The 23,964-nt window shown below is 40.3% G+C and overlaps 1 protein-coding gene across 1 annotated transcript; it reads right to left on the reverse strand.

The window, feature by feature from the left end:
- Positions 1–13,458: 13,458 nt before the first annotated feature.
- On the reverse strand, positions 13,459–16,331 carry LOC110865898 (low-temperature-induced 65 kDa protein). The gene is made up of 3 exons (XM_022115234.1): positions 16,197–16,331; positions 15,002–15,490; positions 13,459–14,325 (listed from the first exon to the last, which is right to left on the reverse strand). The coding sequence occupies exons 1-3, from the start codon at positions 16,264–16,266 to the stop codon at positions 13,619–13,621; spliced, it is 1,266 nt and encodes a 421-aa protein (XP_021970926.1). The 5' UTR covers positions 16,267–16,331; the 3' UTR covers positions 13,459–13,618.
- Between the last annotated feature and the right edge of the window lie 7,633 nt (positions 16,332–23,964).

Here is a 23,964-nt window from a genome sequence, read left to right on the forward strand (position 1 = left end):
TGCAATTCGGCCCAAACAGTGAACAACACTTAATGTCTGGTTACATCAGCCCATGTGCGGCTCATCTAATCACATGTTGCACAAATCAAATGTCAGCATATCACGTGAAGTTGGGTTCAGCTTTTGATATTTCATTTGCAGCCCATGTGCTGAGAGTTAATGAGGCCCATTATCCGATATTCATAAAAGATCTCGGTCCAATCAGTGTTTAAGGACCCGACAAAATAATTGAGAATAGTGTTTCGTCAGCTGAGTTTCGTCAACTTCCTCCTCGACGAAACATTAAGAGTTTCGTCGACAGCGGTTTTCGTTATATATGTTTCGTCGCCGGCCCAGTCCTTCGAAGTCCAGTAAGGGCCCAACACATTTACGCATATAACTGACTGATTGAAAACCCTAGAACGCATTCCCTTCTGTGCGACGACAACCTTGAGTCATCGAAGTCCTCTATCGATCAACTTATCGTTCCTTCTATCTCGGTTAGTATGTTTATCATTGATCTAACTTATATCCATTGATGCTCCGTTTATATGCTTATGCTACATTCGTTGATGTTTTGCTCACATACTGAGGTGTATTGATTGTGTTTGGAACTGATAATTAACTATAATATTAAACCTAGGATCGATCAGTATGATATTGATGAATCTGGTTGTGTGACTGTGATCATACGATGTTAAACTAGGGTTTCATAATAGATGACGTTTGTGCTATTTGATCTATCTGGATATTGATTTCTGGATACTGAATGCTATTAATGATCGATGATGATGAACAACAATTGAGGTTTATTTGCATGTATAAAATTAACTGCTGTTTGATCCTATAGTCATGCCAAAGAAATGTGTTGAAACTGTTAGGTTAGAAGATTGGGGGTTTGAGGAAAATGGGAAACTGTAACTATGGGACCATAGATGTTTCGTCGTATTGGGTATCGACGAAACTAGATGTTTCATCATAAATGGGTTCAACGAAACTAGATGTTTCGTCATGTTGGTCATGTTTGGGCTCGACAAACTAGATGTTTCGTCACAAGTGATTAAAGTGTTAACTGTGTTGTTAGTTTGTGTAATAATGGGTAGTCTTGTGCACATGTTAAAGTGGGTCGATGACCACACACCACCAGGATTAAAGGCATGAACTGTTTGGTGTTCGTTGAAAAGTGAAATCATAGTGTGAATTTTTATGAATACATCCTAGATGATTCTCTTGGTGATGACTAACTGTGATGCCGCATGAATTCTTATTATGACTTGCATGTTTACTAGAATGTGAACCGAATCACTTGACATGTGCTATGACACGATAAGAACTGGTATGGTGATTACAACTAAGACCCGGATACTTGCTATGACTAGCATAATAATATATGCTTTGCTTGGTTGCTACTTGAGTAATGTGTGCGAAGAATACGTGAATTATAAGTGTGCAAAACTGACTGTCTTTGGTAACCACAGTAGGGTTTGGTTGACCAACTGGGAACGGGTAATGTAACGAAACATACCGAGCAAATGTAAGGTGAGTTCACTGCTCTTTTCCAAGCATGCATCCCGGGGAGGGATATCGGGTAACGTTCCGGGGAGGAATGTCAGGTTATTGGGATGTTTGTTATTATACTCAGTTTCTATCATATAAGACCCCTTACATCTACCGATAGTTTCCGGGAAGGCAACGAGGTTATTAGTTCATAGCACTATTAGGATAGGCACCCTCACACCGTACCGGGGAGGATGGGCGTGAACTAATTACCTTGACCACTTGACCAATGCTTTGATAGAGGCATTGGGGTTGGGCAAACACATCTTGTAGCCATTTGCGGTAATCGAGTTAATAACAACATCAAATCAAATCAAATCTGTGAAACGTTTATAATCTGGTAACTGGTATCTAAACATGTTAACAAAACTTTGAACTCACCAGCGTCGTCTGACACACTTGTCTGCATGCTTGCAGGTTTGTAGGTTTATATCATTGGGACTTGCTGTCTGGGATGCTGGAGTGGTCAGAGATCGAGATACATGGAATCTCAATACAAGCTTAATGGGTTATGTACACATGGTTTACGAAATACTTAACAATTGAGTTATGCTTCCGCTGTATACAATGAATGATATGTAACGTTTGTAACACTTTATGTTAATGAATAAAAGTTTTATTTAAATATATTTATGAGTTCAATGTAATTGGTGGCTTGGATCCTGGTACGTCACACATGTCACACCCCCAAAATCCACCATGCGGAGTATCACCGCTTGGAGGGGTGACATGACCAGGATCGAGCCACCAATCATATTGAACAACATAATTAAGTAAATAAAACCGAACACAATACGATAGGTGACCAAAAGGAAGTAAACCGATTTTAGGTTAACAGCGGAAGCATAAAACATATGTTCGAAACATAAGTCCATAGTTCATAAGTTTAAAGTCCAAAAGTAGGTTTAATAAGTTCATAAAGTTTATTCATTAAGTACTGGACATATCAGTTCGCATCCCACAACGACCACCTCCATATGCAAGCTCCATAGCATCTAATGACCTGCAAAGCATGTAATAACGAGTCAACAACAAAGTTGAGTGAGTTCACGGTTGGTTGTCCATTTTAGCGTTGTTTCCAAAAACATAGTTTAATCTCATTCGGTTATCCAACCGTGGGGGTTACCCCATAGTTCGAAAACGTTTATTTGTTAACCATCCCATGTCCACCTTCCCTGGCTATCCAGCCCGGCTCTTTGGCCGTGGGGAGCTACCCAAGTATTTTAAACTACCAGACTCATTTATCATATCGATTACTAACAAAATCAATTGTGCCCTAGCGTCGGTGTTCTATCACCACCGACGTGCTATAGTCCATTAGTACACGCCCGTCCGACTGGCACGGTGTGAGGTTTGTTAAACCTAATAGCGCTATTAACTAATGACCTGCTCGCCATAGCCTCGGCGATTAAGTCGATACAAAAAGAGAGGGACTTCGCTGATAGAGTTCTAGTCCAGTAAGTCTAACACGTCCCAACAGGACGAGGAATTTACATTCCTGAACACGTCTCAAAGGACGAGGAATCCCTATTCCTGTACCCATTCTCATTCCCACCGGGAATTTACCATGCTTTGTAGAAAAGTGTGAACTCACCTCGGTTTGCTCGGTTAGATTCTCAAATATCTCTAACAGTCAAGGTCGGTTAATCACGTCCTAGTACGATTTACAGTTAGTCATTTAGTGTCTTACAAATAGAGCACAAAGTTCCTACACGTATCTATCACATAGCATGCATTACTTTAACTGTTTATGCCCGTATATATATATTTCCCATTCATTCCCCACTCATAAGCATACCTACAATAGTGCACGTAACACATATAACATGTTAGATCATTCACAGATAGCATACTCGACATTTAGACACGCAAGTCACAGCTTATATCAATTCAGCATTAATATTCAAAACCAGGCTGTTTTTGGACATTTCAATAAAATAGTTAACTTATTCCAAAAATTCCCAGATTTTTACAGAACGTCATAAACATTCCATATTTTATTGTGTAAAAATATCGGGGTCCGATTCACTACCAATATTTTATAAAAATTCATATTCCGGACTGAACTCAGATTTATGTATTTCTGACCACAGTCCACGGAACAATTTATTAAAAATTCATCGAGTGTCCGATTTACGAAATTCCAGTGGGGTAATTACAGATACATCAGTTGTCATCTACTGTATGAATTCCATGAGCTGATTCATCATATTTTTCCAGTTATGACCAAAAACATAACACCTATTTTCAGCAGCAAAAATGCAGCTTGAGCTGCTGTTACAAAATGACCTTTTAAAAATAGTAAACGGAGTCCAAAAATTATGATTCCGGTGCCATTAGAACCGTATATCCTAATATCACATTTTAGAGTCAAAATATCAGTTTTTCGTAGCGTTTATGACCTGTTTACAGCCAACTGAAGTTGGCTGTAAAACTTGGACAGATTCTGTTTTCAGTTTCCAACTTACTAATTTGTGTTCGATTGATTCCGTTAACATGTTTAGTGATTATAACAACATCAAACATCAATATTACCCAGCAAAACATCGGATAATCAACCAATAATCATAACCACTCAAGATCTACATGATTTACACACATATCTTCTCTTTATCCACACTTTAACACATTATGTTCAAGACTTGTTCATGAGCTTTAAGGTTTCTTAACTTTTTATCATTCCAACATCTATTAACCACTTGAATAACATAAAGAATGATCAGATCTAAGTTCTTACCACTAGCTCAAGGCTAGGGAAGTTCGAGCGTAGAAAAGTGGTGGTTAATAGCGAATGGAGAAGGTCCTTCAACTTCCAAGAACACCAAGCTTCGTTGTGCACCTTCTAACACATGAATGGAACTCAAAATTGGATGAAGGTGGTTGTGATATGGTGGAGATGGTGGCGGTTATGGGTGAGCCGAGAGGAGAGGGAGGAGAGTGAAAGAGATGGTGTGATCTTTGTGAAGTGATGGAATGATATGGATGATCTTGCAAAGATATAGCCCATACTTATAATCTTACATCCTAATATTTTGTTCACTCCATTAAGCAAACAATCAAATAAAACATCAAATAAAATCTATGAACAAGATATGAAGCATGTGGGGGAAATATTTTGTTCACTCCATTAAGCAAACAATCAAATAAAACATCAAATAAAATCTATGAACAAGATATGAAGCATGTGGGGGAAATGGTCCTTGTGACCGAATTCGGTTAGGGGGGGGTTGGTTGCAAATTTTGTAACTAATTGGTAAAGGTTAGTTAGGTTGTCAAGTATATACTTACATATATTTGGTGTCCCGGGTAATGTCCGGTTGTTCGGTTAAATACGGTTTCGTTAAGGTGTTTAATTATTCCGTAAAGTGTCTATTATATATATTTTTGTAACACTTTTAATTTTTAACACCCAGGAAGGAATACCGGACTATTTAGTAACTTTTCTGTATCCTACTAGTATGTTAACAAATACATGTAAGTATAACACAGATATGAGAAAGCAGTTAAGTAATTCCACACCATCGTCAAGCACTTTAATCATCATTAATGAAATGTACAGAATACATGGGATTTTGATGGTTGTCACATTCTCCCCCTGTTAAGAGAATTTCGTTCCGAAATTTAGCGCGTGGTTACTGAGGAAGCTAGCTAAGTTGCGTTGTTTTCCTGATTTTCCTGGGGTGTCACATCATTCCCCCGTTGATTTGGAATTTCGTCCCGAAATTCTGCAGTAGCTTCAGCCTCAGTAGTGGTTGCGTTTTTCTTAAACAGTTGGGAATACTTGAGTTTCATTTGGTCCTCTCGTTCCCAGGTATACTCTGGGCCACGACGAGCATTCCAACGAACTCGAACGAGAGGTATTCTGGTGTGCTTGAGAATCTTAACGTCTTGATCCGTAATCTCTACTGGTTCCTCAACGAATCGCAGCTTGTCGTCGATTGTGAGCTCTTTGAGAGGAACTATGAGGGTCTCATCTGACAAACACTTCTTCAGATTCAACACATGGAATACGTTGTGAACTCCACTGAGTTCTTCAGGTAGGTTCAGCCTGTAAGCGACTTTGCCAATTCTCTCGGTGATTTCGAAGGGTCCAACGTATCGCGGGTTGAGTTTGCCTCGTTTTCCGAAACGAACTACACCTTTCCAAGGTGAAACTTTGGGTAGCACCTGATCCCCAACCTGGAACTCGAGTGGCTTTCTTCGCTTATCGGCATAGCTTTTCTGACGGTCACGAGCTGCCGCCATTCGCTGTCGTATCTGAGCAATCTTTTCTGTTGTATCTACTGCGAGTTCTGGACCAGTGATTTGACTGTCACCAACTTCTGCCCAACAAAGAGGTGATCGGCACTTTCGTCCATACAATGCCTCAAACGGAGCGGCCTGGATGCTGGTGTGTAACTGTTGTTGTATGAAAACTCCACTAACGGGAGATGCTTTTCCCAGCCGTTACCAAAATCGATTACACATGCCCTAAGCATGTCTTCAAGGGTTTGGATGGTGCGTTCAGATTGCCCATCCGTCTGTGGGTGATAAGCGGTGCTCATATCTAAACGTGAGCCAAAAGACTTATGCATAGCTTGCCACAGTTCAGAGGTAAAACGAGCGTCACGATCAGAAATGATGGAGGTTGGCACTCCGTGCCTTGATACCACTTCTTTTAAGTAGATGTCTGCTAGAGTAGAAAACTTATCCGTTTCTTTGATAGGCAGAAAATGTGCAGACTTGGTCAGTCGATCCACGATCACCCAAATGGTATCGTTTCCGCGTTGAGATCTGGGCAGACCAGTAACGAAATCCATGGAAATTTGCTCCCATTTCCATTTAGGTATCTCTGGTTGTTGGAGTGGGCCTGATGGTTTCTGGTATTCGACCTTGACTCTCGCACAAGTTAAACATTTACCAACGTAGGTTGCTATGCTGGCTTTCATACCAAGCCACCAGTATGTAGTCTTGAGATCATGGTACATCTTGTCCGAACCAGGATGTACTGAGTAACGAGACTTATGTGCTTCATCCATCACAAGCTCGCGTAGGTCTCCATACAATGGAACCCATATGCGTCCGTTAACATAGTAGGTGCCGTTTTCTTTTTGTTCCAGTCGTTGCCTAGATCCTCGTAAGGACTCAGCCCTGATGTTTTCTGCTTTCAATGCTTCAACCTGAGCATCGCGGATCTGAGCGGGAAGGTTAGATTGGATGGTAAGCTGTAACGCACGTACACGCCTAGGTATAGTATCCATTCGGCTGAGGGCGTCAGCCACAACATTGGCTTTGCCCGGATGATATTTGATAGCGCATTCATAATCGTTCAAGAGTTCTACCCATCGGCGTTGTCGCATGTTCAATTCCTTTTGCTTGAAGATATGCTCGAGACTCCTATGATCGGTACAAATGGTGCACTTGGTACCGTACAGGTAATGTCTCCATATCTTAAGCGCGAAAACAACTGCTCCCAGTTCCAGATCGTGCGTAGTGTAGTTCCTTTCGTGAACCTTAAGTTGGCGTGATGCGTAGGCAATGACCTTGTCACGTTGCATTAACACGCAACCAAGTCCTTGAATGGAAGTGTCGCAATAAACTACAAAATCATTTGTGCCTTCGGGCAATGAGAGGATAGGCGCGCTACAAAGTCTATCCTTCAAGTGCTGAAATACGGACTCCTGTGCATCACCCCAACGATAGGTGACACCCTTCTGAGTCAGTGAAGTGAGAGGTTGCGCAATCTTGGAGAAATCTTTGATAAACCTTCTGTAATATCCTGCCAAACCTAAGAATTGGCGGATCTCTGTTGGTGTGCAGGGTGCAGGCCAATTCTTGATCGATTCAACCTTAGATGGATCCACATGAATTCCATCCTTATTTACCACATGGCCTAGAAAGTGGACTTCGCGAAGCCAGAAGTCACATTTCGAAAACTTGGCATACAACTGCTCTTTTCGAAGAAGTTCCAGCATAAGTCGTAGATGCTGCTCGTGTTCCTCCTGACTCTTAGAATAGATCAGGATATCGTCGATGAACACAATAACGAACTTATCCAGGTAAGGCTTGCACACTCGGTTCATGAGATCCATGAAGACCGCTGGTGCATTCGTCAGCCCGAATGGCATAACCAGAAACTCGTAATGGCCGTAACGAGTTCTGAATGCTGTTTTGGAGACGTCCTTATCTCGGACCCTTAGCTGATGGTATCCCGATCTCAAATCAATCTTGGAGTAATAGCTCGACCCTTGCAACTGGTCGAACAAGTCGTCAATACGTGGAAGAGGATAACGATTCTTCACAGTCACCTTGTTAAGCTCGCGATAGTCAATACACATTCTGAAAGTACCATCTTTCTTCTTTACAAACAAGACTGGAGCTCCCCAGGGCGAAGAGCTAGGACGTATAAAACCCTTTTCCAAGAGTTCTTGTAGTTGTGTGGACAGTTCTTCAAGTTCTGATGGAGCTAGACGATATGGTGCTCGAGCTACTGGTGCTGCTCCAGGAGCTAGCTCGATTTGAAACTCAACTTGGCGATGAGGCGGAAGACCAGGTAATTCCTCAGGAAATACCTCGGGAAAATCGCGCACAATAGGGATGTCTTCAATTCTCCCCTCTTCCGTTGATGTGTCAGTAACGAGTGCTAGAATGGCAGTGTGGCCCTTTCGCAAACACTTCTGGGCCTTAAGGAAAGAGATGGTGCCTTCGATAGCACCACTCTTGTTGCCACGAATCATGAGAGGTTCTTTACCAGAACGAGGAATGCGGACAATTTTCTCCTTACAAACAATCTCTGCTCGATGATGAGATAGCCAATCCATCCCAATAACAACGTCGAAACTACCTAGTGTGATAGGAATAAGATCGATAGAGAAAGTCTGACCAGCTAAGACGAGGTTACAACCTTTAACTACGTGTGTGGCTTCAAGACTTTTACCGTTAGCTAGTTCTACCGTGTGTTTGGTGTTCAGAAGTGTTGGAGTGCGCTTAAGCATTTGGCTAACTTTTACGGACACATAACTAGTATCGGCACCCGAATCGAACAAAACAGTAACAAAGAAGTCGTCCAGAAGAAACTTACCCATCACAACGTTGGGATCGTTCCTTGCTTCTCTCTGACCAATCACGAACACACGACCTTGGGCGCCATTTCCATTATTGTTACCTCCATTGTTGCCTCCGTTGTTGTTTCCATTGTGGTTCCCAGTTCTTTGGTTATTGTTCTGGTTTTGGTTCAGCTGGGGGCAGTTCCTCTTAAAGTGGCCTTCAGCGCCACATTGAAAGCATCCTTTGTTGTTACCCTGTTGTTGCCGCTGCTGGAGTTGATGGGGTGGGGCTTGCTGTTGCTGCCGGTTCTGATTCACTGGATGCTGACTCCTCCAGTCCCTTGCCATGTGACCAGGCTTGTTGCATCGATGACAGTTGCCTTTACCACATGGCCCACTGTGGTGCAAGTTACAGCGATTACATTTGGGGTGATTTCCCTTGTATCCACCCTGACTTTGATTCCCAGAAGACTGCTGACTGGGGCTCCTGTACTCATCCGTCTTCCGCTGCTGAGATTGAGCTGAAGCGGAACCCTTGCCCAGATTTCCATCCCACTTGCGCTTATTGTCGTTGGGAGCATCAGGAGTAGTGGCGCTAATACGCTTTGGCAGCCTGTTCTGCTCAACTGCCTGATCAGTGAGGCGATGAGCCAACTTGACGACTTGCTGTATAGTGCCAAGGTTAGCTGAGGTTACGTGGCTTTGAATTTCTGGCACCAAGCCCTTAAGGTACAGCTCAATGCGTTTGTAGGGAGGGTCCACCATAGTAGGGCACAAGATGGCCAGCTCGTTCGAACTCTTCGTATATGCCTCGATCTCAGACCCCGTCATTTTCAAATTGAAAAACTCCACCTCCAGCTTGTGGATGTCGTCACGACTGCAGTACTCTTCTCTAATCAGTTCTTTGAAACTGTTCCACGGGATGGCATTAGCAACCGCCAACCCAAGCAGTTGAACCTGTGCTTTCCACCAGGTTAACGCAGCACCCTCGAGTGTTCCAGTAGCATACTTCACCCTGCGATCTTCAGGGCATTCACACATCTCGAAAACAGACTCGAGCTTCTCAAACCAGTGAAGAAGGCCTATAGCTCCTTCTGTGCCGCTGAAGGTGCTAGGTCGGCAATCCATGAAGGTTTTGAATGTGCACACAGGAGGCTGAGCATGTTGACCTGTGGTGCGAGAATAAAAGACAAGGTTAAGCACGAGGGTTGATTCGCGAAGGTGGGATCTAAACGTCCTAAAATGGGTTGAAGTAGCAGGTTATACCTCCTGCAGGAACAGCTGCGAGTGCCTCTGCAACTCGTTCGTTGATCAAAGCCGTCAACTGGGCTTGAGTGAGGTTGATACGTCCTCCGCGTCCACTCATGATCTTCATAATGAAGCAACATAAATGAGGAAGTGTCGCGAAAGTGCATAAGTGTGGGACGACAGTAGAGAGTAAGCACACAAGGTTCAAATAGCAATTATCACATTATCCAATGCACAGTGTGAACTATCTAACCGAAAGTATAACATATATCATACCACCTATGGTGTCGAGTCTTGCACGTGGAGCGATGCGTCGTTGTGGATCGTTGAGCACTGTACAGGTTATAGTCTGGTTTTATCAAAAATCTTTTCCCTTTTTAAAACCAAGTTCACTATAACCAATGGCTCCGATACCAATCTGTCACACCCCCAAAATCCACCCTGCGGAGTATCACCGCTTGGAGGCGTGACGTGACCAGAATCGAGCCACCAATCATATTGAACAACATAATTAAGTAAATAAAACCAAACACAATACGATTGGTGACCAAAAGGAAGTAAACCAATTTTAGGTTAACAGCGGAAGCATAAAACATAAGTTCGAAACATAAGTCCATAGTTCATAAGTTTAAAGTCCAAAAGTAGGTTTAATAAGTTCATAAAGTTTATTCATTAAGTACTGGACATATCAGTTCGCATCCCACAACGACCACCTCCATATGCAAGCTCCATAGCATCTAATGACCTGCAAAGCATGTAATAACGAGTCAACAACAAAGTTGAGTGAGTTCACGGTTGGTTGTCCATTTTAGCGTTGTTTCCAAAAACATAGTTTAATCTCATTCGGCTATCCAGCTGTGGGGGTTACCTCATAGTTCGAAAACGTTTATTTGTTAACCATCCCATGTCCACCTTCCCTGGCTATCCAGCCCGGCTCTTTGGCCGTGGGGAGCTACCCCAGTATTTTAAACTACCAGACTCGTTTATCATATCGACTACTAACAAAATCAATTGTGCCCTAGCGTCGGTGTTCTATTACCACCGACGTGCCATAGTCCATTAATACACGCCCGTCCGACTGGCACGGTGTGAGGTTTGTTAAACCTAATAGCGCTATTAACTAATGACCCGCTCGCCATAGCCTCGGCGATTAAGTAGATACAAAAAGGGAGGGACTTCGCTGATAGAGTTCTAGTCCAGTAAGTCTAACACGTCCCAACAGGACGAGGAATTTACATTCCTGAACACGTCTCAAAGGACGAGGAATCCCTATTCCTGTACCCATTCCCATTCCCATTCCCACCGGGAAATTACCATGCTTTGTAGAAAAGTGTGAACTCACCTCGGTTTGCTCGGTTAGATTCTCAAATATCGCTAACAGTCAAGGTCGGTCAATCACGTCCTAGTACGATTTACAGTTAGTCATTTAGTGTCTTACAAATAGAGCACAAAGTTCCTACACGTATCTATCACATAACATGCATTACTTTAACTGTTTATGCCCGTATATATATATATTTCCCATTCATTCCCCACTCATAAGCATACCTACGATAGTGCACGTAACACATATAACATGTTAGATCATTCACAGATAGCATACTCAACATTTAGACACGCAAGTCACAGCTTATATCAATTCAGCATTAATATTCAAAACCAGGCTGTTTTCGGACATTTCAATAAAATAGTTAACTTATTCCAAAAATTCCCAGATTTTTACAGAACGTCATAAACATTCCATATTTTATTGCCTAAAAATACCGGGGTCCGGTTCACTACCAATATTTTATAAAAATTCATATTCCGGACTGAACTCAGATTTATGTATTTCTGACCACAGTCCACGGAACAATTTATTAAAAATTCATCGAGTGTCCGATTTACGGAATTCCAGTGGGGTAATTACAGATACATCAGTTGTCATCTACTGTATGAATTCCATGAGCTGATTCATCATATTTTTCCAGTTATGACCAAAAACATAACACCTATTTTCAGCAGCAAAAATGCAGCTTGAGCTGCTGTTACAAAATGACCTTTTAAAAATAGTAAACGGAGTCCAAAAATTATGATTCCGGTGCCATTAGAACCGTATTTCCTAATATCACATTTTAGAGTCAAAATATCAGTTTTTCGTAGCGTTTATGACCTGTTTACAGCCAACTGAAGTTGGCTGTAAAACTTGGACAGATTCTGTTTTCAGTTTCCAACTTACTAATTTGTGTTCGATTGATTCCGTTAACATGTTTAGTGATTATAACAACATCAAACATCAATATTACCCAGCAAAACATCGGATAATCAACCAATAATCATAACCACTCAAGATCTACATGATTTACACACATATCTTCTCTTTATCCACACTTTAACACATTATGTTCAAGACTTGTTCATGAGCTTTAAGGTTTCTTAACTTTTTATCATTCCAACATCTATTAACCACTTGAATAACATAAAGAATGATCGGATCTAAGTTCTTACCACTAGCTCAAGGCTAGGGAAGTTCGAGCGTAGAAAAGTGGTGGTTAATAGCGAATGGAGAAGGTCCTTCAACTTCCAAGAACACCAAGCTTCATTGTGCACCTTCTAACACATGAATGGAACTCAAAATTGGATGAAGGTGGTTGTGATATGGTGGAGATGGTGGCGGTTATGGGTGAGCCGAGAGGAGAGGGAGGAGAGTGAAAGAGATGGTGTGATCTTTGTGAAGTGATGGAATGATATGGATGATCTTGCAAAAATATAGCCCATACTTATAATCTTACATCCTAATATTTTGTTCACTCCATTAAGCAAACAATAAAATAAAATATCAAATAAAATCTATGAACAAGATATGAAGCATGTGGGGGAAATATTTTGTTCACTCCATTAAGCAAACAATCAAATAAAATATCAAATAAAATCTATAAACAAGATATGAAGCATGTGGGGGAAATGGTCCTTGTGACCGAATTCGGTTGGGGGAGGGGTTGGTTGCAAATTTTGTAACTAATTGGTAAAGGTTAGTTAGGTTGTCAAGTATATACATATATTAGTATGTTGATATTTAGGGGGTGTTATGGCATACGGGGATCATGACTAGTCAAAAATAATAAAACAATGTATTTGACAAATATTTGGTGTCCCGGGTAATGTCCGGTTGTTCGGTTAAATACGGTTTCGTTAAAGTGTTTAATTATTCCGTAAAGTGTCTATTATATATATTTTTGTACCACTTTTAATTTTTAACACTCAGGAAGACATACCGGACTATTTAGTAACTTTTCTGTATCCTACTAGTATGTTAACAAATACATGTAAGTATAACACAGATATCAGAAAGCAGTTAAGTAATTCCACACCGTCGTCAAACACTTTAATCATCATTAATGAAATGTACGGAATACATGGGATTTTGAGGGTTGTCACAACACGCCTCGCGAAGGCTTCCGCATGTGGTATTTTAAGGGTGTGACACTTGGTGTCCCCGTTGTGAATACATATGAGGAAACAAAATATGTATCCACATACTCATATGAGGATCTTAGAAACACAACCATAGTAGTGTGGATACATATTTTGTTTCCAAGTAAAAAATACTTTAAAATGTTAAATTCATTCGTTGAAGAGCTTAAGTCGTTATGTTTTGACAACGTTCAAAAAAGTCAAAATCTCCCCCAAACCCTTTATTGTATTATTTGTATACCATATAGAAACCCTTTCAACACATAAATATATACTTATTTTCTCTCATATAACCAACAAACAACACTTCAAAAACAAACATTCAAAACCAAAAAAACATCCACACAATATGCAATTCAATTGCCAGATTCTTGCAGTCTCCTTTCTCCTTCATCTCTCATCACTTCAACTTCATAAGTTGTTGTTGTTGTTCCCTCTTGTGGTTGTTTCCCGTTTCCCATTTGGAAAACACGCGTTATCGCCTCTGACAATATCTTATCATCATCCCCAGGCGTAAACGTATCCACCAAGTACTCCTTCACCGTCTTCGGACTTCCGGTGGTGTCATCGTGTCCATGCCTCTGCATTTTCGACGAAGCCGTAGTTCCAGCTGCCGCCACTTTCTCATAAACCGGACCCAATGTACTCGACAATGTATCCGCAACTTTATGCGAGAAAACCGTAGGAAAAGACGATTTCGTGTTGGTTTTAGGTGATGTGGTACTCGCATCGCTTCTGTCTTCACCGGACAAGCTTAGTTTGGAGACGATTGAGTCCTTGACCGCGGACGCTTTGTCGGCTATTGCGGATGTCGCGGATGATATTCTTTGGGTGTAGCTGCTGTTTGGGTTAGACGGGTTGGCCGCGATGGTGTCCAGTGGTGGGTTTTCGACAGGTTCCGGTGCGAATTGATCGTGGGATCCTGTGTACGCTTTCGGTTCGTGTGGTTTGTGTGGTTCGTGTTTATCGGATTCTAAAGGTTTAGTGTCATGTTCGTGTTCGTCGAAAACCTTCATTATGTTGAGGGAGTGCAAGACTTCGTTGATACCTACGTCCTTCTCACCTATAAAAGATGGATGGAATCAAAGAGATTTGTGTAATTTAGTCCAGAAATATTTCTATTAATACAATTAAAAAGATATTGTTCATAATCCAAATTTTTTCTAACAAAATATATGTTAAATTATTTAGGAAAATAATTAGACGTACCTCTCTAAAAAAATAAAAAAAAAATATAAGAGCAGCCATTAAAAGATAATAGTTTCACCTAGTGAGGTACGTCTGTTCTCTTCTCACTGACGTACCTCTTAAAAAAAACAAAAGAGCACCCATAAAAACATAATAGTTTCAGGTACGTTTGCTCTCTGCTGGTGCTAGACGTACCTATCTAAAAAAATAAAACCATAAAAGCATCCATTAAAAAATAATAGTCTCATTGAGGTACGTACCTCTCAAAAAAAAAATAAAAACATAAAAGCACCCATTAGTTTCACTCGGTGAGTCTGTTACATACCTCTCTATAAAAAAAAAAAAAAATACGAGCACCCATTAAAAATTAATAGTTTCACTCAGTTAGTTACGTTTAGTCAGCTCTCCCTAAACGAGGTGGTGTTAGACGTAGCTCTCAAAAAAAAAAAAAAAAAAACAAAAACAAAAAAACAAAAAAAAAACAGAGTGCCCATTATAAAATAATAGTTTTACTTAGTGAGGTACGTTTAGTGGACCCTATTAGCTTGTACCTGTATCCGTACTACGAAGGGAACCTGCCGTAGCCGGGTTAGGGACACTCATTTCCTCCTCCATGCGAGTCGGTTTCCCGGTACCCATCCGTTCATCCCTATCGAAATCTTCATCCCCACGATCGCCTACCGGAACAAAATGGGTCATATGAGCTCCAAAAACTCCGGTAGACGGTGGCCGTGGTCTCTCCTCCTCCTTTTCTTCCTCATAGAAAGTGTGTTTTCCAATACTACCCTTCAATTGCTCCCTATTTACCTCTCCACCATAAGTATGATGGCCACCATGAGGCATGTCGGTGAGATGAGTTTCGTACACGGGGGAGAGTGGCGGTGGTGCACCGCGCTTCTCCTCGTCCTCCCACTGCGCAAACGACCTCACCGGCGTGTCGAGAATGTCCGAATGCGTGGCGTAAAGATCCTCCGCCAACACCGGTGCGCCCATAACCGTGGGCTCCACTAGCCCGCTCCGAACCACTGCTGAATCATTCACTGCAGAAACACATCATGTTTTCATGTTTGGATATTAGAGATGAAAAACTACTTAATCTTATTTAATCCTATGCCAATACCCTTCGGAAATGCGTCTGTTTTCTACGCATTTCCACTGAAATGTTATTGGTACGCCAATATTACCAATCAGCCGGAAATGCGTTGATTTACACAATTGTTTCTACAAACGCATTTCCGACGAAATGGTATTGGTACGTCCAGGGGCGCAGCTTACTTGGGGCGGGAGGGGCGCCTGCCCCTAACTTTTTGATACGTAATGTTATGAACAGTAATCGTATAGAATTTTTTTAGGTACATACGTTTTCGCCCCCGGTTTCGGTTTCGAAAAAAAAAAACGGGGTAAAGCTTCGCCAATGGTACGTCAATATCCGTCAGCATTTCCACCATTTGGTAAGGAAAATATGAGTGGAAAATTAGTCAAAATTTTATTTGTAAAAAATGTGTTAGAAATTTCCACAGCAATTGTTTAGTCCAATGGGAGGGACAGGGTTTTATCCCAGATTAAAGTTTGTAATTCAGAAAAGGTTACGACGTAGCTTGTTGACCGTCCATTAACTTGACAAGTATGAATGAAAATACCATGTTTAAAAAAATGATGTTATTTCTGGTATTATATTAATAGGAAAATGACCGTTTTTCTAGTAGAAAAGCGATATGCAATGAATGGAAACAGAAAGCAGCTTACGAGTTTGTGCTTCATCTTTGTGTTCTCCAACGGGATGGAGGTAGTCACGTCGGTGCAATTGTGATTCCATGAGGGGTGTTTTTGTAACAAAATATTTTAAAGTGTTAACTAATACTTGTAACTTGAAAGGGTTTGTGTGATAAGGGAAGAAGATTGAAAGATGGTGGATTTAAAGGAGAGAAGAAATGGATAAGGATTGGCCAGCTCTGATAAGGTGGGCGTTGGGTAGTTGACACGTATCATATGATGGACACGTGGCATGAGTCACCTGTTGATGTAGCTTCATCACCAGATAAAAGTACGTAACAGTTAAGTTTGGATCGAAATGTATGCTTTGTATCTAATAAGGTTATTGGATTAGCCAATGATCTTTAGATCAAGTGGTGGAGGTCTTGTATTTTTCTTGAGAGATGCAGGTTCAACTCTCACTTGGTGTAGAGTGAGGCATTGGTGGGCAATGATAGGAGACCCAGGAAATCTGGGTTGGATCCTTGAGCCAAACGGGTTTTACCGGTAATTTCACTGTCGTGTCTACGGGCGGGTGGGTTACCGGGTTTTCCCCGGAATTGGTGGTGGACTCGGGTTACTTTCGGAGTACTCCGTTTGTCCAGTGGGTGCCCCGAAAGTGCTCGGGATTGGATTTGTTGACCGTTCAAAAAAAAAAAAAGGTTATTGGATTATAATAATCTAAAATTTTAGTAGTTGACTGATAATAATTTCAATTTAAAAAATTCTCTTTGATAATTTCAATATGTAAGACTTTGGCCATCATCGATCATTTTCTAACTGGATTATAACCCAGTTAGTTTTTACTGACTTAGACGCTGACGTGACATACAACTTTATTATTTGCTGACGTGGATGATGATTTGGCACACTCATTGCTACTTCACCACCACCGCCATCTACATCGCCCACCACCAATGCCATATCCACCAACACCGCCGTCATCTCCACCCACCACCACTGCCATCTCCCCCACCACCACCGCCATCTCCACCACCACCACCACTTACCAACGCCATCTCCACTTGTGTGCAAAGATGATGTTCGCTGGAGGCTACTACTACCTACCACAGGTTGGCAAGAAAGCACCAGAGGCTGCTACTCAACACATATGTCGCCGGAGAAGATGACCGGACGTTCGCCGAAGTATCGATCAATGGGAAATTGTAACGATTGTCGTCGATAGTTATTTATTGTTCTCGATGGTTGTACGGATGTTGATTGATGATAAAACGTAAGGTTTCATTTGTTTGACGACCTTTGCAATTTCGGCGAAGGTCCAGTCTTCTTCTCCGGAGACCTTTGCACACTTTCTCTCTCTAGAAACCGTTTCCCTCCCTAGAAATAGTTGCAGAGGGACAAATGAGAGTGATTCGAATTGATTTTTAGTTTTTTTCACTGCCTTTTTATTTGGATTTGTTGTTCAGACCTTAATTCGATCGCTACGCAGGTGGTTGAGTTGGTGTGGTGATGGAGTTGAAGGTGGTTGTTGACGGTGTGCTGAAGGTTGGTGGTGGCTAATGGTGGCGATGGTGGTGGTGGAGATAGTGACGGTGCCACATAAGCAGCCAAGTCATCTTCCATGTCACATAAGGGTCCACGTCATCTGCCAGATCAGCAAAAAACTAACTAGGTTATAACCTAGTTAGAAAAGGATTGATGGAGGCCAAAATCTTATAAGTTGGGATTGTCTGAGTGAATTTTTTAAGTTGGGATTATTATCGGCCAACTGGTGAAACTTTAGATTATTAAAATCCAATAACCCTTTCTAACATAAATAAATTGTTAAAATGTTTTGAGTTGTGCGGGAAGAAGTTTCAATGAATACAATTTTATTAAGAAAAAATTACACCGTTTGTCCTTGTGGTTTCTGCCAAATTTCAATGTCGGGTACTAATAGTTTTTTTTGTTACAAAATCATGTATTAATGTTCCAATTTGTTACAATGTTGAATACTATAGCCAAATCTTGTCATAATATTGAGTACTAAGGCCAAACCTTGTTAACTTTTTTTGTTAATTCTTACTAAAATGACTAAATGCCCTTTAATATCTAGAGAGACTATTTTTTAATTAATTGTATTTGACTAAAATAATGTAAAGTTTTATTTATATGTATATTTTATATTTTTCTGTTTATTAATATTTTTTTATAAAATTATATGGATTTGAAGTTTATTATTTATAAACTTTGAGTTTATATATAATAATATGCTAGTAAAATAAACTTTTTAACTTAATCTAAATGATATTATATATAAACTCAAAGTTATAAATTATAAACTTCAAATCCATATAACTTAAAAAAATATAAATAAAACAGAAAAATATAAAAATATAAATATAAATAAAACTTTAAATTATTTTAGTCAAACAACAACAACCATATCCAGTAAATCTCACAAATAGCTGAACTATTGGTAGAGTCTGGCGGAGATGGGATGTAGGCAAATCTTGCCTCTATCCTAAGAATAGAGAGACTGCTTCCTGAGAGACCACCGACTCCAAATATTTTAGTCAAATATAATTAATTAAAAATAGACTCTCTATTTATTAAAGGACATTTTAGTCATTTTATTAAGACTTAACAAAAAAAAGTTAACCAGGTTTGGTCTTAGTACTCAACATTGTGACAAATACGAAAGTTAATACCTGATTTTGCAACAAAAAACTATTAGTACCCTACATTGAAATTTGGCAAAAACCACAAGGACCAACAGTGTAAGTTTTTCTTTTATTAATTTACTAGTAGTAAGACCCGTGTGCAAACACGGGTAGTTTTTAGAAAACCATGCATAACACATTTTAATAGAAAGTATAGATAGGTATATAGATATTGTACCAAAACGTGTTATCTATTGTAACAACTCTCACCAAAACTATTAATTATTGTTTTATTCTGTCCAACAGGAAACCCTAATTGAGACCCTCAAGTATTATTGCATAACCCTTAAAATTTTCAGAACAATTGAAATCAGGATCAGGGCCCCCTAAAACTCAAGGGGGTATCCCCTAATTATGTTCATCTGCTCAAAACGATTCTAAAACACGTAATTTCGAAATTCTCCGACTCAGCAGGCCTAAACAAGTGACAAAGCAATCCTAGGCTAGGGGGTATGCCCCGCGACTCGCGACAGGGGAGAAGGATCCCTTCGCGACTCGCGGGAGGGTCCAAATCGGGCTATAAATTCAGGGGCTTGGGACTTGAACTGTTTGCCTGTTTCGACGTCAAAATTCGAATTATACGCTAAGTTATACGCTATTTACTATAAAAACACACACGAACACAAAACGCTGCCGCAATAACTGGGTAATAGCTCGATCACTGCTACGATTTAATGTCCGATCGATAAAAACCAATCCAATGGATGTTTAAGTGCTGCTCAAACTTGGGTTTATACTTTGTCATTCGTCGTAAATGCGATGGATGTTTAAGTATCGCACTTTGTCATTCGTTGTGAAGGTTTTGATCTCGTGAATTGTCGAAAAAAGTTGGATTAAAGTTACTAACCTAGTTTCGTGTGCATTGTTATTTGAATTAGGTTACAAGGCTAATCAGTAGGCTACACTATGCCCGTTTAAACTTGCAATGTTAGTCATTCTCTTTTTATCAATCATGTTTTACAATACTCCAAATTATTTTTTAAAGTTATAATTACAGGGATTAAGTCGTGGTTATCTTAAATCAGTGGCTAGTGGGGTATTGTGCACATTACTAATTTCTCACAGTTAGGCTAATCAATCCTAACAGTGATAATCATCACTACTTGGGTGAAAGGACCTAATAGTGGTATGACCATTGTCACAAGGCTGTGACACGACACCAGATAAAAATAAGATAAAGGCCATTGTAATCGCTCTTATGCTGTAATTGATAGCTATGTGTCGTTTTATCAAAATTGAATGACCCACCAGTATTTCCCCGCTGACAAAATATTTTTAAAACATGTTTCAGGTGACCTACTGTGAATCAAGGAAAAAGTGCTACGGAGCACTAATCAAGCTTGAAGTAGTGGCTCATTTAAATAAATAAACATGTTTTGTAAATCAGGGAATTTCCTCGGGAAATTCCTCTATTGTAAATTACGGGGTTCGTCCCTAGTGATGAAATAAAATAATCGGGCAGTTTCAAGTTTAAAAGATCCTGTTAAAACTTCCGCTGTCAAATCAAATAATAAATACCAAGGGTTTTTCTGCCCCGCGGCTCCTGGACCGGGTAAAACCGGGACGGGGGCCGTGACAGAAAAATGTGGTATCAGAGCCACTGATTTAAGCCAATTAAGTATTTAAAAATACTTAATTTTACTGATTGCCATTCTGTGATTCTGTGAAATTTTAGTTACAAAATTTTAACTTAGAATTTTGTGTGTTTCTTCATGTATGCTAACAGCATGAATGAACTATCAGAAGCCCTTCAAAATTTTACTATCCATACTACAGATATGGATACTACCACAGGCTATCAGATTGATGTTGAGGAACCAATGGTATTCCGGGCTCAACCCGAGGATAAACCAATGGTGAAAAAGAGAAGAAGATTTGTTGGTTGGAGGCGTGTGCGTAGAAAGAAACCAACGATACCGAAGGCGAAAGTTAAAAAGATCGAGGATCCCAAGGATAAAGGAAAAGGGATAGAGATTGGGGAAAGTTCTAAGAAAGCCCAGGAAATGCCACCCTGGGAGGAGTTAGATCAGAAACTGGCACTTAGTGACCTCATCGGACCTGCCGATGAAGACTTCTTCTATTACCCGGTGGAATCCCAACTCCCAGTAGATTTGGAGCCTGCTATCCCAGATCCCATTGTTAACCCCCAACCTCTACCAGCAGAACAGGAAGAATGGTGGACCACTAACTGGGAATTTCAGAACCTTTTAAATAACCCTAACACCTTTTCCCTCAGTTCGACCCGGAGCCTGCACCAAACCCGCCAATGAGCAATGAAAACTTGGCTGAACTCCGCCACTATGGCGAGGAGTTGGTTGATGCAGGGAATAGAATCCGGGGAGTGGGAGAACAGATCTCCTGGAAGTACGACGAGAGGGAACGTCGTTTCTGAAATACCAGCTGACGGGGATGGTGTGTGGTGGTGTGTTTGTTTAATAATAATAAAATAATAAATAATATAATCTTGTAAAATAACTTAGAATAAAACTTCTGTAAGATAATCAGTGTGTACGGATGCATACTACTAAAATATATAAATCGGATTGTCGCAAGGTCGACAATTTTGACTGTACGTGTTAATGTGATTATGTGTTTTTTCTGTTTTTCTTTTGTGTTATTTGACTACTTGTTAATTTACAGCATGGGTAAGCAAAGAATTTCAGACATCTATCGTCAACTAGATAATTCACCAAAAGATAAGGGAACCTCATCCCAATCAAATTCTTCCAGATACTCAGCAAATACTGAGGAAGGAATATTTGTTCATAAGGCACAGTTTGAGGAACCACTTACCGCTAACAAAAGACGTCGGATTATTAGAAAAATCAAGAAAAAGAAATGATAATTAATAAGGAAACTCAGGAAATAGGCAATAACCCACCATGGGAAGATGAATTGAATGAAAAGTGGGCAGATCTCTATATGTTAGCCACTACAGCAGTAATGCCAACTTTTAATTAAGTTAAACTTGCCAAAACCAGACCAACCAATAAAATTAGATCTCAACACCCTGGTTCAGTACTAGCACCCATATCCTCTATAAACCTGAAACTTTGCCCACTAGATAAGCAACTTAGTAAGAGGAGATAGAAGCACGGTAAGAATAATATTCCTAGCTAGACTAAAATAATCAATGCACAAACCCTAGTATATTTTGAAGTTCAGTTGTAAAATGTAATAGACATGTATATAAATAAAAGTCAGAAATTTTAGCTATACCTGTTTTGTGTGATTTCATGCAATTACTTTATTTCTATTTGATTGTATTTATTTATACCAATAACTTATATATATTGTTAGTTATCAGATGGAACATGCCGTGAATGAACCCGTTAATGAAGTTAACCAATCGGAAAACAATAACAAGGATCACTTCTTAAATCGACAAGATATAGAAAACATTGTCGCTCAGGGAATAGCTAACGCTATTCCAGCAATCGTCGCTGCAGTTAAAAATCCTGTTGAGCCTTTACAAGCTCACCCCAGTAAACACACGTGCGACGATAATTTCAGTAATAGTGTTAACGGAGGAGGCAATGATGATAACTTACTTCAGGCCCCAATACTCAAAAAAATGAAAGCTGCAACACCTGGTTGCACTTACAAGGAATTTCTTGCCTGTAAACCAGCTGAATTTGCAGGCAATGAAGGGGCGACTGCTGCACTACATTGGTTAGAGAAAACTGAATTGGTAATTAAAATAAGTAAATGCATGGAGGAAGATAAAGTTATGTACGCTTCTCACCTTTTTAAGGAAGAAGCATTAGAGTGGCGGAATACGGTACTGCAAGCCAAGGGAAGTGACTTGCATGAATTGGGAAGAATTTAGACAAATGGTGGAAAGAAAATTTTGTCCTGAATATGAGAAGGAACAAATGGCAAACAAGTTCCTGAGTCACCGAATGGTGGATGTTAACTGTCGAGATTATACTTCGAAATTTTTCGAGTATGCCAGGATTGTGCCAACTCTGGCTTCGCCAGAGCCAGTACTTATTTCTCGCTACATTTGGGGTTTGATTAGCGAGATCCGTAATATCGTCAAAGCTGCCAGACTTCGCACAATTGATGATGCGGTGGAATTAGCCAATACCTTGACAGATGAATTGGTACGCACGCGAGAAGAAAACAAAAAGAAGGACCTGGCTCAGAAAATTTCCCAAGGATTCCGAGGGGGTAACGCTAATAACAACTTCAGGAAAAGAGGAACTGGGCAATCCTCCACTGTCCCATTTTGCAGGACTTGCAAAAGAAAGCATTCTGGAAAATGCAGAGGGTATTGCAATTTCTGCAAAATTCCAGGGCATCAAGAAGAAGATTGCAGGAGGAAGAAATCGACGATCTGCTTCAACTGTGGAGAAGCTGGACATTTTAGACCCGATTGCCCTAAACTGGTCAAACCAACTGACAATAAGGCTAAGCCTGCAGAAGGAACTACCAAGAAGAATGCAAGAGCTTTCCAGTTGACTACACAAGAAGCAGATCTGATTCCGGATGTGATAACGGGTACGTTTCTAGTTCACAACGTTTATGCGAAAGTATTATTTGACTCTGGTGCAAACCAAAGTTTTATAAATACTTCGTTCTGCCAAGCTCTTAAGTTACCTTTAACCAAACTTAAGCAGATTAATACAGTAGAAACAGCCGACTGTAACTTTGTTAGCATAGATCGAGTTTTGCAGAAAGGTAAAATAGAACTTTCATGTCATAAATTTTCTGCAAACCTGTTACCCATGAACTTAGCTTGATTCGATGTTGTGTTAGGAATGGATTGGTTAGTAGCCAACCATGCTCGAATCCTTTGTGATAAGAATTCCATAGAAATTCATACGCCCACGGGAGAAATAATCGTGGTTGCAGGGGACAAGCCACGAAAACCAATGAAATTCATTTTAGTCATGAAAGTGGCCGGATATTCAAGAAAACAGGGTATAACATATATGGTCTTGGTAGTAGTTAATACCAAAAGTAAAGAACTTAAGGACATTCCAGTAGTATCAGAATACCCGGATATATTCCCAGAAGAACTACCTGGATTACCACCCGATAGGGAAGTAGAATTTAGAATTCATCTAATTCTTGGAACTACACCGATAGCCAAG

This window comes from Helianthus annuus, chromosome 13 (assembly GCF_002127325.2).
Source record: "Helianthus annuus cultivar XRQ/B chromosome 13, HanXRQr2.0-SUNRISE, whole genome shotgun sequence".
NCBI lineage: Eukaryota > Viridiplantae > Streptophyta > Magnoliopsida > Asterales > Asteraceae > Helianthus > Helianthus annuus.